The 15,726-nt window shown below is 41.5% G+C and overlaps 1 protein-coding gene across 1 annotated transcript; it reads left to right on the top strand.

Annotated features, from left to right (window-relative positions):
- The first annotated feature begins 14,064 nt into the window (after positions 1-14,064).
- LOC101103376 (interferon beta-2-like) lies at positions 14,065-14,831 on the top strand. The gene has a single exon (XM_004004399.6). The coding sequence runs from the start codon at positions 14,157-14,159 to the stop codon at positions 14,715-14,717; it is 561 nt and encodes a 186-aa protein (XP_004004448.2). The 5' UTR covers positions 14,065-14,156; the 3' UTR covers positions 14,718-14,831.
- Positions 14,832-15,726: the final 895 nt, after the last annotated feature.

Raw genomic sequence — 15,726 nt, 5'->3', positions numbered from 1 at the left:
ATATAGAATGCATTATTGCTCTATATTAGAGCAATATTGCATAGGAACCTGGAATGTTAGGTCCATGAATCAAAGCAAATTGGAAGTGGTCAAACAGGAGATGGCAAGAGCGAACATCAACATTTTGGGAATCAGTGAACTAAAATGGACTGGAATGGGCGAATTTAGCTCAGATGACCATTATATCTACTATTGTGGGCAAGAATCCCTTAGAAGAAATGAAGTAGCCATCATCATCAACAACAGAGTCCAAAATGCAGTACTTGGATGCAATCTCAAAAATGACAGAGTGATCTCTGGTTGTTTCCAAAACAAATCATTCAATATCATGATAATTCAAGTCTATGCCTCAATCAGTAATGCTGAAGAAGCTGAAGTTGAACGGTTCTATGAAGACCTACAAGAACTTTTAGAACTAACACCCCCAAAATATGCCCTTTCCATTATAGGGGACTGGAATGCAAAAGTAGGAAGTCAAGAAACACCTAGAGTAACAGGCAAATTTGGCCTTGGAGTACATAACGAAGCAGGGTAAATGCTAATAGACTCTTGCCAAGAGAACGCACTGGTCATAGCAAACACCCTCTTGCAACAACACAAGAGAAGACTCTACACATGGACATCACCAGATGGCCAACACCAAAATCAGACTGGTTATATTCTTTGCAGCCAAAGATAGAGAAGATCCATACAGTCAGTAAAAACAAGACCGGGAGCAGACTGTGGCTCAGATCAGGAATTCCTTATTGCCAAATTCAGATTTCAATTGAAGAAAGTAGGGAAAACCACTAGACCATTCAGCTATGACCTAAATCAAATCCTTTACAATTATATAGTGGAAGTGAGAAATAGGTTTAAGGGGACTGGATCTGATAGACCGAGTGCCTGAAGTACTGTGGACAGAGGTTCGTGACATTGTACAGGAAACAGGGAGTAAGACCATCTCCAAAAAAAAGAAATGCAAAAAAGCAAAATGGCTGTCTGAGGTGGCCTTACAAATAGCTGTGAAAAGAAGAGAAGCCAAAAGCAAAGTAGGAAAGGAAATATAAAGCCATCTGAATGCAGAGTTCCAAAGGATAGCAAGAAGAGAGAGAAAAGCCTTCCTCAGTGATCAGTGCAAAGAAATAGAGGAAAACAATAGAATGGGAAAAGCTAGAGATCTTTTCAAGAAAATTAGAGATACCAAGGGAACATTTCATGCAAAGATGGGCTCAAAAATGGACAGAAATTGTATGACCCTAACAGAAGCAGAAGAGGTGTCAAGAATACACCGAAAAGAAAAAAAGAACGTGAAGTCACTCAGTCGTGTCCGATTCCTTGCGACCCTGTGGACTGTAGCCTACCAGGCTCCTCTGTCCATGGGATTCTCCAGGCGAGAATACTGGAGTGGGTTGCCATTTCCTATTCCAGGGAATCTTCCTGACCCAGGGGTTGAACCTGGGTCTCCCACATTGCAGGTAGATGCTTTAATCTCTTAGGCACCTGGGAAGCATAACTATACAAAAAAGATCTTCACGACCCAGATAATCACGATGGTGTGATCACTCACTTAGAGCCAGACATCTTGGAATGTGATGAAGTCAAATGGGCCTTAGAAAGCACCACTATGAACAAAGCTAGTGGAGATGATGGCATTCCAGTTGAGCTATTTCGATTCCTGAAAGATGATGCTTTGAAAGAGCTGCACTCAATATGCCAGCAAATTTGGAAAACTCAGCAGTGGCCACAGGACTGGAAAAGGTCAGTTTTCATTCCAATCCCTAAGAAAGGCAATGCCAAAGAATGCTCAAACTACTGCACAATTGCACTCATCTCATACAACAATAAAGTAATACTCAAAATCCTCCAAGCCAGGCTTTAGCAATACATGAAGTCTGAACTTCCAGATGTTCAAGCTGGTTTTAGAAAAGGCAGAGGAAACAGAGATCAAATTGCCAACATCCGCTGGATCATCGAAAAAGCAAGAGAGATCCAGAAAAACATCTACTTCTGCTTTATTGACTATGCCAAAGCCTTTGACTGTGTGGATCACAATAAACTGTGGAAAATTCTGAAAGAGATGGGAATACTAGACCGCTTGATCTGCCTCTTGAGAAACCTGTATGCAGGTCAGGAAGCAACAGTTAGAACCGGACATGGAACAACAGACTGGTTCCAAATAGGAAAAGGAGTATGTCAAGGCTGTATATTGTCACCCTGCTTATTTAACTTCTACGCAGAGTACATCATGAGAAACACTGGACTGGAAGAAACACAAGCTGGAATCAGGATTGCTGGGAGAAATATCAATAACCTCAGATATGCAGATGACATGACACCACCCTTTTGGCAGAAAGTGAAGAACTAAAGAGCCTCTTGATGAAAGTGAAAGAGGAGAGAGAAAATCTTGGCTTAAAGCTCAACATTCAGAAATCTAAGATCATGGCATCCGGTCCCATCACTTCGTGGCAAATAAATGGGAAACAGTGGAAACAGTGGCTGACTTTATTTTGGGGGGCTCCAAAATCACAGCAGATGGTGACTGCAGCCATGAAATTAGAAGACGCTTACTCCTTGGAAGGAAAATTATAACCAACCCAGAGAGCATATTAAAATGCAGAGACATTACACTACCAACAAAGGTCCATCTAGTCAAGGCTATGGTTTTTCCAGTGGTCATGTATGGATGTGAGAGTTGGACTATAAAGAAAGCTGAGTGCCGAAGAATTGATGCTCTTGAACTGTGGTGTTGGAGAAGACTCTTGAGAGTCCCTTGGTCTGCAAGGAGATCAAACCAGTCCATCCTAAAGGACATCAGTCCTGGGTGTTCATTGGAAGGACTGATGTTGAAGCTGAAACTCCAATACTTTGGCCACCTGATGTGAAGAGCTGACTCATTTGAAAAGACCCTGATGCTGGGAAAGATTGAGGGCAGGAGGAGAAGGGGATGACAGCGGATGAGATGGTTGGATGGCATCACCGACTCAATGGACATGAGTCTGTGTAAACTCTGGGAGATGCTGATGGACAGGGAGGCTTGGCATGCTGCAGTCCATGGGGTCACAAAAAGTCGGACACGACTGAGTGACTGAACTGAACTGAAGCCTCCTGAATAAAGAGGGAACCGGGTTACCCACTCTGGGTCATAGAAGGAACAAGGGACAGTATGAGGAGGGACTGAATGTGATTCTTGAGACACAGACTAGAGGTGGGAGGGAGATGAGTGGAGAAAAGCCCAGGTCATGGACTCAGGTGCCTGCCTGGGGCCTGTAAGAACCAGAGCACCTTCAAGGGTTAGTGCAGAACCACATACATCATGGGAGGTCAATCTGCATATGTGGAATCTAGGATCCTGGAGTAGGATGAGGAAGGGAGAGTAAGTTTTCTACATTTGGCCACTATGCGAAGAGTCTCCTGAACTGTTCAAAATGAGGCAAAAAATAGCAAGGCAGGCTGGGGATAGCAGAGACAGCTAAGAGATCTGAGAACCAGTAGCTGCCATGATAAATGTGACTCTAAAGAAATAAAGAGGGTTTCTTAAGCTTATTTATATATATTAAACACACACATGTCATTGCTAAACTTTTAAATAATTCATACAAAGAAAAGCCTACCCTTGACCTCTAGGAGGATGCACCCTATTCCTATACTGTTAACAATTTAATGGGTATCCTTCTAGACATTTTCATATGTAGTTAATAAATCTATACATATGGACATATTAAAATATATCACAAAAATATCATTTTTTATAGACTTCAGTTTCTCATTTATATTTACCCGCTAATAGATCTTTGAGATTTTTCTTCATTAGTACTTAAAATTAGATTGTCTAGTTATAAATTCCTGCATTGTATCTTAACTGCAATAACTAACTACAATAACTGTCTTAACTAAGATAATCATAAAAGCTCCTCTTGAAAGTGTGGTAAGATTAATTGCTTTAATTTATAGCACATGCTCTGTATGGTACCAGACATTTCCTAAGTGCTCCTTACGTATTAACTCTTTGGGTTTGAATCTGGTTAGAAGATTGTTTCCTGAGGTTCTGGGTCTGTGGTCGGGAAGTTCCCAGAGAGCTGTTCAGAGACAGATTCCTGCAGCTCACCCACCACACAGTGAGAGGAGAAATAGCCATTCACTGGGATGAGGAGGCCAAGCAGGTTGTAACAATACCGAGTTCTAGATGGAAACATCCCTACATGGCACACAGGCCAGCTGTTTACAAGGACTCATTCCCACCCTCACTGGATTCTTGTTTCTCCTAGAGTTTAGGAGCTCAGAGTTTCAGCCAGGAAAACATAGGCATCTGGCAGGCAGTCAGAAGGAACCTCTGCTCTGTGCACTCAACTCAGCCAGGAGGCCAGGCCAGAGGGGATTCCCAGGCTGGATCCTGAAATCCCTTTTGGCAGCTTGCATTTAGTTTCCTTTTCACTTGTTGCATCAACTTCCTTGCTATTTTTGCCTTCTGGGGTTCATGACGCAATCTCTGAGGATGTAACAAAACTCAAGTCAGTTGTCGTTTTGAGTATGTAGATGGCTTTGCTTTGGGCTGTTTCACTTTAAGGAAGATTCAGAAACTGCCTCAGAGACAGGAAACTAACCCAGAACCCACACAGTGGGACTTGCTCACATGTCAGCAGACGGCGGCCTCTGAGGCTTGTTCAGCAGCTGCAGCCAATGTGTTGTCCCTTTTAACCGTTTTCTCAACCTTGGGTTAGCCTGACTCACTGCACCCCTGATAGTGATCCTGAGAATTAAAGTCTAGCTCAGAGAACGGCCTGGGATCTGAAGTAAATGCAGGCTTGATGCAGACGGGCATGTTCTGAAAGGGCCAGTCTGAGTGTCCAGCAGCAGTGGGTCCTGGCAGCAAACAGTGAAAACAAGGCCTGCGCTGCTCCTGCCTCTTCCTGGGTCATCGACCCTCTGATGGGAGCATTCTGAGAGTGACAGGGGTGCAGAGTGTGGGATCTTCTGGTTGGGTATGTTTTGGAGGAGGTAGGAGAGCTAGGCAGAGAGGCCTTCAGCCAAGTACCTAGTTCCAGCTGCATCCTGATTGAGCTAGAAAAAAAATCACACAACGAGTCTATCCAAGGTCTGTGGCAAGATGTCCAGGCTGTGAGAAAGGGCAAGAGAGAAGACTGCAACCAGGAGCACTTAGATCCCTCTGCATGCTGCCCCTCTCCACACCAGGTGGGAGGCCTGAGGAGGGGCTCTGGGCCCACCAGCTGTTGGCTGTGAGCACAGGGCAACCCCAACCTGGGCAGAGTCAGCCTCAGGTGCTGAGAGAGAGCGACAGCGAGAGCGAGGCCGCAGCTGGAAGGTAGGAAGACACGCTCTTCCCTCAAGCTGGAGACGGACTTTCCATTGTGGTCCTGAAGCTTCACAGGAGTTCTCTAGGTTGCTGAGCAAAATGTCTCCTGTCTAGTTAGGCCTATTTTTAAATTTTGTATGAAGTGAAGTGAAGTCGCTCAGTCGTGTCCAACTATTTGCGATCCCGTGGACTGTAGCCTACCAGGCTCCTCCCTCCATGGGATTCTTCAGGCAAGAGTACTGGAGCGGGGTGCCATTTCCTTCTCCAGGGGGATCTTCCCGACCAGGGATCAAGCCCGGGTCTCCCGCATCCCAGGCAGACGCTTTACCCTCTGAGCCACCAGGGAAGCCCTAAATTTTGTATACGTTTATACAAATGGTCCATGTTTTCTTTTGAGCTGAGTTTCTCTTACTCACTGCTATGTTTTTGTGTTTATTGTGTTTCGTACATCTTGTTATTAACAAACCTACTATAAGCATAGATAACAACTTATGTATTTATGCCATTTTAAAGGATATTTAGGTCATTTTGTGTTTCGTACTGCTATCAATAGTGCTAGTATAACTATTCTTTAGTTATATCCTGACGTATATTCACTTGATTTTTTTTCCAGGGTGATTGCTGGACTTACTAGGTCATAGGCTATGCATATTTCAGCTTTGCTACAAAATAGTTTTTAAAGTACAATTTCATACACCAAATAGCGGTTGCTCTATACGATCATCACACATGTTCAGTCCTTTAAAATTTGTATTTGCAGACAATATATTTGTTTATTTAAAAATTTGAAAATCCAACCAAGCGCTTTTAGATATAGCATTTGTAAAGTTAGCCAGATTAAAAACCAAAATTATCTTGATATGTGTTTGTGTATGAAATGCAAGGAAGATCTGGTCCATTAAATGGTAGAAAAATTTAATGAAAAACGTGTTTCATTCATTCTTGCAACAACAATAAATAATAAATATGTTGGAAAAAACCTCAGAAAGAATATGAAAAGTATATATCAAGCCAGTAGCAAAAGTTTATTGAGAGGCTTTTTAAAAATAGTCCAATAAATTGGCACATTTGCTTCTTTTGTTTATGAAGTGGTTAAGAAACATTTGCTAAATATTTGCTCACTAAATGACAGTGTGAGTCTCAGTAGGAGGTGACCTTGGCAGTCTCTATTGTAGACTCTGTATTCCCTTCTCACAGATGCTGACCACCTCATCACATGCTTACATGTCTTTTGCTCACTCAGAAGAAGAATTAGTTGGGCAAGTTGCTTAATCCTTATTGATGATCAAGGTGGAACAAAAGACAATCTCAATGGAACAGAGAAAGCTTCGATTCTTCATTAGTTTCTGGCCATCTAATCTGAATCAAATTTCAATTCTACACTTGTCCTTAGAGGCCAAAAGGGAAGGTAATTGGGCCTGTCAATGCTACATTGAAAAGCATTAAAGTCTAGGGCTTCCCTGGTGGGCCAGCGGTTAAGAACCCACCTGCCAGTGCAGGGGACCTGGGTCCCAGCCCCGCTCAGGGAGGATGACATGTGCTGAGAGGCCCCTGCGCCTGTGCACCACAACTACTGAGCTGGGCCCTGGAGTCTGTGCTCTGCAGCAGGAGAGAGCTCCGCAGGGAGAAGCCCGAGCAGCTCAGCTAGAGAGCAGCCCACGCTTGCTCCAACTGGAGAAAGCCCGCCTGCTGCCACAAAGAGCCAGTCCAGTCACAAACTATTATTAAAAATTACCCAGTCTACACTTTATGAAGAGCTCCTAATGCCTCTCCCTCCCCCCACCCCGCCCCCTCTCACACACACTCTGGTTGTAGCAACTTTTTATTGAGTTTCTTATTTTTGGTTCTGAGACTTGTGGGATCTTAGTTCTCTGAGCAGGGATGGAACTCGGGCCTCCTGCCCTGAAAGCAAAGAGTCCCAACCACTAGATCTCCAGGGAATTCCCAGGTCTCCTTCGTTTTTTACCTAATGTTCTTTTTCTCTTCTGGGATGTCACTTAGGATGCCCCGTTACCTGTAATTGCCACGTCTTCTTGGCCCCCTCTGGTACGACAGTTTCTCAGTAGTGGACACTTTATGTTATTGTCAATGGTATCATTTGTAAATGGCATTTTCCAACTTTTAATTGCTCATATAAAAAAAGTGGTTGACTTTTAATATTGATCTTGTTTTCCTACTGCTCCCTCCATCTTGAGCTGTGTTGGTCACCATGGAGCCGACAACCCCATGTGGCCAGCTGAGCGCTTGACTAGTCCAGCCTGAGCTGTACTGTGACTAACACCTTGTACTGTCTTTTGAAGGCACTATGGAAAAGAAGAATGTACCTATCTCACTAATAAGTTTATATTGGCTTATGTTGAAATGATAACATTTAGATATATTGTGTTAAATAAAATATACTGTTAAAATTAACGTTTCTTTTTATTTTGATGTGGCTACCAGAAAAATTTAAATTACACAGGTTTGGCTTGCATTATATTTATTCTGGTCATTGCTGATTTTGAATGAAATTAATAAACCCAAAAATGCTGCATTTATTAACCCAGATTAGTTAATAATGAAAGAATACATTTACCGGTTGGAAAGTTGGAATCCTTGCAAGAAAAAAAAGGAAAAAAATCACCCTTTACTTTCACTAGTCAAACATAATCACTATTAAAATACTGGTATATTTCCTTTAATTAGTTTTTTTCTCTACATGTTTTTACATAGTTACATCATATGTATAATTTTATGCCCTGATTTTGAATATAACTAAGTGCTTTTTATTTTATAATCACACAATATGTGTTCATTATAGGAAAAAGTTTAAAAGTGAGAAAAGAAAGGTAAACATTTGGTAACATTTGTTTTATTCTTTCATGCAGATAAAGTGCACTAAGTGATAAAAATGCCTAAGAATCCTATCTCCCAGATATTCTTTTTTATGGGAAAAAAATCCATGTACAAACAGTTCTAAAGGCACAAAGTGAAAGAATTTTCCTCCTTGTTGCATTCTTATTCTAGGATATCTACTACCAATAGATGAGTGAAAGTGCCCAGTGATAAAAAATTGCATGCATATATCAGCATATATGTGTCTATCTTTATTAATTTATAAAGTTAATAATAATATCATGTCCGTTATTAAGTTCAGTTCAGTCGCTCAGGCGTGTCTGACTCTTTGCGACCCCATGGACTGCAGCACCCCTGGCTTCCCTGTCCATCACAAACTCCCAGAGTTTGCTCAAACTCATGTCCATCGAGTTGATGATGCCATCCAACCATCTCATCCTCTGTCACCCCCTTCTCCCCCAACCTTCAATATTTCCCAGCATCAGAGTTTTTCACAAGGAGTCAGTTCTTTGCATCAGGTGGCCAAAGTATTGGAGTTTCAGCTCAGTATCAGTCCTTTCAATGAATATTCAGGACTAATTTCCTTTAGGATGGATTGGTTGGATTGCCTTGCAGTCCAAAGAACTCTCAAGAGTCTTCACCAACACCACAGTTCAAGAGCATCAATTCTTCAGCGCTCAGCTTTCTTTATAGTCCAACTCTCACATCCATACGTGACTATTGGAAAAACCATAGCTTTGACTAGACAGACCTTTGTTGGCAAAGTAATGTCTCTGCTTTTTAATATGCTGTCTAGATTGGTCATAACTTTTCTTCCAAGGACCAAGCGTCTTTTAATTTCCTGGCTGCAATCACCATCTGCAGTGATTTTGGAGCCCCCCAAAATAAAGCCTCTCAGTCTTTCCATTGTTTCCTCATCTATTTGCCATGAGTTGATGGGACTGGATCCCTTGATCTTTGTTTTTTGAAAGTTGAGTTTTAAGCCAGCTTTTTCACTGTCCTCTTTCACTTTCATCAAGAGGCTCTTCAGTTCTTCTTCACTTTCTGCCGTAAGGGTTGGTGTCATCTGCATATCTGAGGTTATTGATATTTCTCCCAGCAATCTTGATTCCAGCTTGTGCTTCATCCTGCCTGGCATTTAGTGTGATATTGCCCTTTTTATTAAATATTTTTGAATGTATGTCTATATATAACCTGACCTTCCTTTTAATGGCTATAAAGTATTCCATTTTGGTCTGTATGATAATATTACTTTGTCAGTTCCCTACTGATGGATATTTAATTTGTCTTTTTCACTATGAATCGTATAATATAGACATCCTCAGTTTCCTAAAAGTAATTCCCCTTGATCAATATATGATATTTTTATATGCTGTTGATTTGCTTCATTTTTCCATATTGAAACTTCTCAATTAACAGATTTTTCCAAAACTTCTTATCTGTGACTATGTCTTATTCAACAAGATTTAAAGTTTTTTGCTTTATTTCTAATGATTTCTTGTCTATATATTACTTCATTTCTGCATTTGTCTAATATTGTTTATGTTGTTTTATGTAATTTTTAAATATTTAAATACTCCTGTGGTAACACTAATTCAATCCATTTCATTTGCATGTATTTCTGGAAGGAATGATGCTAAAGCTAAAACTTCAGTACTTTGGCCACCTCATGAGAAGAGTTGACTCATTGGAAAAGACTCTGATGCTGGGAGGGATTGGGGGCAGGAGGAGAAGGGGACGACTGAGGATGAGATGGCTGGATGGCATCACAGACTCGATGGACGTGAGTCTGAGTGAACTCCGGGAGTTGGTGATGAACAGGGAGGCCTGGCGTGCTGTGATTCATGGGGTTGCAAAGAGTCGGACACGACTGAGTGACTGAACTGAACTGAACTGGTATATTTTCATTATCTGTAGAGCTATTAGTCTGGCACCTTATTCTCTTTTTTCTAACAATAACCTGTATGAAATTTAATCTTAACACTACTATTCTGTTGCTTGATTTTACAAGAGTTTATGCTTCCTCAGTTTCTACAATAGAAGTAGTGCAGGGTGACTTTTCTAGTTTGACAGAGCTCCCCCTTCTGCTGCTTCTGTAAAATGTTCAAAAATATGGCTGCTTGCTTTCTGAGTTTCCCACCTCTCACCTTGGTCTGGTCTTCTCTTCCCTTGTCTCTCCTGTTTATATCCTGCTAAAATTTGACCCCATCGTTAGCACTTACTCCTCAGTGCAGATCCATTTCCAAAGTGGAGCTGTGCCTGGTTGATTTGAACCTTGCTGGTCTCCTCGACTATTTCACTGCCTTTCAGAGCTTACGAGGTATCATCACAACTCAACAGCTATAACATTGAGCCAAAGCCCTTCCAGTTTCAGCTGCTGTTTTCAGACTGGCCCGGATGGCTTTCCAATAAATACCTCTCTGCTACTTTGGGGTTCTTAGGTCCATTGCTTTCCTCTGCTTTCTCCCACATGGATGCTCCTCTCAGGCTGGTCCTGTGGCAACTGGTGGTTTGTCCTCATTTGCTTGCATTTTTGTGGCTCATGTCAATGAGTTCCATGCTCAGTAGGGTTCTTGTTTCTATCTGGTGGCAATGTCTGTTTCTTTGTGAGAATTCATTGAAATTTAACATTATACCGTCACCACTGTCATCTTCCCAGAATCATTCTTTGGATTGGTTGCTTTATCTTTTCCATTCTTCGTACTCTTCACTCATTTGAGGGAATGACACAGGTATCTTTCCCACTCACCCAGTTTAGAAGAAAGGATGGATTGCTTCCTCTCTACTCCACATTGCATCAGAACAGCTCAAGCACAAATAGTTTCTTGGGAATACCTTGGACATCACCAATAGATAGTCCTCTCTGGGAGATTTGGGAGATATAGTTTGTTCAGCAAATTATAAAGATCAGAAGATAGGAGATCTATTGATGATGAGAAACCTGGAGGTCAGGATTATACATTTACCCAGATACTTCCAGCCTCTATTTCGGTTTGGTACAATAGAAGTAATGTTCCTGTACACTAAGTAGACATTAAAATTATAATAACCAGTGGTACTGATGTAACTGTAAAATGATGGAGGATTTCTCAGCTTCCGGTCCTGTCAGGACATGAGAGATTTCACAGGAATGAATGAATTCTTCTCTACCACTAGCACCTAGGCCTACAATTAGGTAATCTCCTAACTATACTGCCTGCACTCATTCTGTTCTTTGTCCTTTACTGATCGCTTCCTGTAGAGAGATTTCTTTTTCCCCTCAAATCTAATGAAGTTACTTAGCCCCAGCAAAACCCTCCCATAGCTTCTACTGTTCTGAGGATAAAGAAAAACTTCTTCCATGGTCTCCCAATCTGTGTGCTGTCTGGCTCTTGCCTGCCTTCTGGCCTCATCTCAGATCATTCACTGACCACTTTCTGACTTAGGAGTCACTCTGGCCTTCAGTCAGTCCTTTACCCCGACGTGTGTCCTCCCACCACAAGGCCTTAGCACGTGCCGTCCCATCTGACCTTCCTTCTGATTTTAGCTCCAGTGTCCTTGCCTCAGGACAGCCTTCTGTGATTTCTTCTACTACATTATGTCCTTATATCATAGATGCCCACGAAACTAAGCGCCTCTCCTTTGTAACATGGGTTACCATTGCATTTGTGTGCTCTGCTCAGTTGCTCAGTCATGTCCAACTCTTTGCAACCCCATGGACTGTAGCGCACCAGTCTCCTCTGTCCACAGAACTTTCCAAGCAAGAATACTGGAGTGGGTTGTTCCTTCTGCAGGGGATCCTCCTGACCCAGGGATCAAACCCGCATCTCCTGTGTCTCCCTTGCTGGATTCTTTACCTCTGAACCACTGGGGAAGCCCATTGCATTTTTACTTTTGGGTATGTCTTTGATTAATGTTCTTCTCTCCTGCTTAAGTATATAACCCAGAGTGAGGGTCACAGTCTGCATCATCTCGTGCGACAGTTGCATATTGTGTAAATTTAGTAAATTCAGGTTGAAAGATAAGGCAAGTATTGCTAAAAGCTGAAAATTATTAATTATTAAATAGCACACTTATAAGAACTTATTTTTATATTGAAATCTTTAAAAATATACTGTACATCTCCCCGTCTATATAAGCAGACATGAAAATCATAATTTGATTTTTTTTTTTACTGATTCCTTTCTTATCAGCATCAGTACCTACACATAAACACAAAAACAGTCTCAGAAATATTGAACTAGAACCTTTCGTCTCAGTCCCCTGATTGCTTAATATTTTTTCCTCCATTTTCCTTCTAGGTCTCTTCTTAAAGTTGGTATGTATTTGCATGAGAATGGAAAATCAGACTGGATTGTTACAAGTATATACAAAATAAAAATTCATTGACCCTCAATAATGGTCACAAAGGCCAACTACAAGAGGAACCATGGACTTTTATGCATGGCCTGTGTAACATTTATTTTGCCTGCTTAGAAATATTACTTAGTCTTTAGTTTTCAGTTATTTTCTGGATAGTTGAGATTAAGCAATATTTTCTTGGGCTCTGAAATCACTGCAGATAGTGACTGCAGCCACGAAATTAAAAGACACTTGCTACTTGGAAGAAAACCTGTGACAAACCTAAATAGCATATTAAAAAGCAGAGACATCACTTTGACAATAAAGGTCTGTCTAGTCACGTATGGATGTGAGAATTGGACTGTAAAAACAGCTGAGCCCCTAATTATTGATGCTTTCAAATTGTAGTGCTGGAGAAGATTCTTGAGAGTCCCTTGGACTGCAAGGAGATCAAACCAGCCCATCCTAAAGGAAATCAGTCCTGAATATTCATTGGAAGAACTGATACTGAAGCTGAAGCTCCAATGCTTTGATCAACTAATGCAAAGAGCTGACTCATTAGAAAACACCCTGACGCTGAGAAAGATTGAGGGCAAGAGGGAAAGGGGGTGACAGAAGATGAGATGGTTGGAAGGCATCGCTGACTCAATGGACATGAGTTTAAACAAACTCTGGGAGGTACTGAAGGACAGGGAAGCCTGGCATTGTGCACTCCGTGGGGTCGCAAAAAGTCGGACCTGACTTAGTAACTGAAAAACAACAACAAAATTGATAAAGTTATGTGATGTCTTGCTGCTTATGGCTAAGGCCTCCAAAAAATTCAGATCAACTTAGTTTAACATCATTCTATTTTGTTTTTTATATACATTATTTTTAATCTTTATTTAAATATATTTATTTTTACTTGAATGATAATTGCTTTACAATATTACATTGGTTTCTGCCATATATCAACATGAATCAGCCATAAGTATACGTATATCCCCTCCCTCTGGAACCTTCGTGCCCCCTCCCACCCCTCTAGGAACATCACTCTATTTTAGATAGAAAAAAAATACGTGTCTTTTTTTAAAATCATAAACTGCATGTATTTAATTTAAATCATACATATATCATATATTTATTGTTCATCAACTTAGTTTAACATTATTCTCTTATAGATAGGAAAAATAGATGTCTCTTTTAAAATCATAAACTGCAAGTATTATTGTTTGGTAATAGCAGAATTGAGAATTAAACCTAATTTTTATGAAAAAGAAAACTCTCTTACAAACAAGGCCCCCTCTTCCCAAATCTCATAATATGAAAAGAGAAAAAGAAAAATCTTTTCCATATGAAAGAATCCTGTAATAATCTAGTTCCAAAGATTTGGCTTATATTTTTCTTTAACATTCAGCAATTCATTGAAACTTTAAAAAACATTAGAAATTCTCAGTTTGTATATCTTTTTTTCCATGTGGTATATATAAATTAAAAGAGCAAGGAGCTTAAAGAAAAAGAGTTTTGGGGGCAACTAACCATTTAAATGACATGGGAAAACTGAAAGGGAGAACTGAAAGTGGGAAATTCCTCTCAAATAGAAAGAATGGAGGGGCATCCTGTATAAGTAGCCCACACTCAAGGAGGAAGGACATTCACTCTGCAAACTCTTGGAGACTCAGCTTCAGGACCTTCTAGCAGAACAGGCAGCCCTGGGCCTGATTTCACCATGACCTACCGGTGCCTCCTCCAGATGGTTCTCCTGCTGTGTCTCTCCACCACAGCTCTTTCCAGGAGCTACAACTTGCTTCGATTCCAACAAAGGCGGAGCTCTGTGGTGTGTCAGAACCTCCTGTGGCAGTTACCTTCAACTCCTCAACATTGCCTGGAGGCCAGGATGGACTTCCAGGTCCCCGAGGAGATGAAGCAAGCACAGCAGTTCCGGAAGGAAGATGCCGTATTGGTCATGTATGAGATGCTCCAGCACATCTTCAATATTCTCACCAGAGACTTCTCCAGCACTGGCTGGTCTGACACCATCATTGAGCACCTCCTTGTGGAACTCCATGGGCAGATGAATCGTCTGGAGCCAATCCGGAAGGAAATAATGCAGAAGAAAAACTCCACTATGGGAGACACGACCGATCTTCACCTGCGGAAATATTACTTCAACCTCGGGCAGTACCTCAAGTCCAAGAAGTACAACAGGTGTGCCTGGACAGTTGTTCGAGTGCAAATCCTCAGGAACTTTTCTTTCCTGAGGAGACTAACAGGTTACCTCCGGGACTGAACATCTCCCCCCTGTGGCTCTGGAAAGGGACAATGTGACTTTGAGGTGAGACTCTTTAGCAGCAGAGGCTCTTGAAGTAACTGACAAGGCAATGCACTGGATTTCAATGGACAGTTAAAGACTAACCTATTTTTAAATTGATTTATGCAGTATTTATTTAAACTTTTATATGGGAAATAAATTATTTCTGAAACGAAAGTCAACGTGTTAGTTTTAATGTCAACTTGATTTATGCGACAACACATTACTAAAATTGCAGAGCACGTGGGAGACATTCTTTATAGAATGAGCCTGCCGAGTTGTAGAGTTTCTGGCCCCTGCCCTCAATGAATTTAAAATGAAAGGAAGTCATGTGGAATATACAAGGAGAAAGATGAGAAGGGAAGTGATTTTAGGAGAAGAATTGTGGCGTGAGCCTCTACAGAATTAAAATGTAGACACAAGTAGATGACTGTGGACTTGGAAGCAGGGGCGCCTCCTGCTTCTACACTCTGCCCCAGGGGCTTCGGCCCTCAAGGTAGAATTTGCCTGGCTGTCAGGGTAACTGCAGGAATATTTCAGCTCTTGTGTTTGCCCTTAATTCCTCTATTATCTATGGGATGCCCTGCTTTCCTTTCCACATCCCCCATCCACAGGATTTTAAAATGTTTATGTCTCTCCCCACCCCCCAGCCATGCCCAAGGGTGAGAAGTTCCCTGGCACTTCTGTGACGCTTTTAAGTGGCAGTCCCTTTATCGCACTCTTCATGAAACAGCCAAAGTGTATGGTTGTCTTAGGAGAGCTGGGGTCTCTGTCTGCTTCCGGGGCATAGACGCCAGAGGGAAAAAAGGCTCTGCTTGATACCCCTGCCATCTAACTAGTTTTTTCCCTCATTTTCCCCCCCAGGAAAGCAAGTCTGCTCCTGGTTCCCCCTTCCTTGTTCATACAGGATTATCCTATCTGCTTTTCCTGCTGCTTTGCATCTCTGAAGCCTCATACTCTCTAAAGCCAAATCCAAGACAGGTGTAAC

The sequence above is a fragment of the Ovis aries genome, chromosome 2, assembly GCF_016772045.2.
Source record: "Ovis aries strain OAR_USU_Benz2616 breed Rambouillet chromosome 2, ARS-UI_Ramb_v3.0, whole genome shotgun sequence".
NCBI lineage: Eukaryota > Metazoa > Chordata > Mammalia > Artiodactyla > Bovidae > Ovis > Ovis aries.
This window is presented reverse-complemented; position numbering and strand designations above follow the sequence as displayed.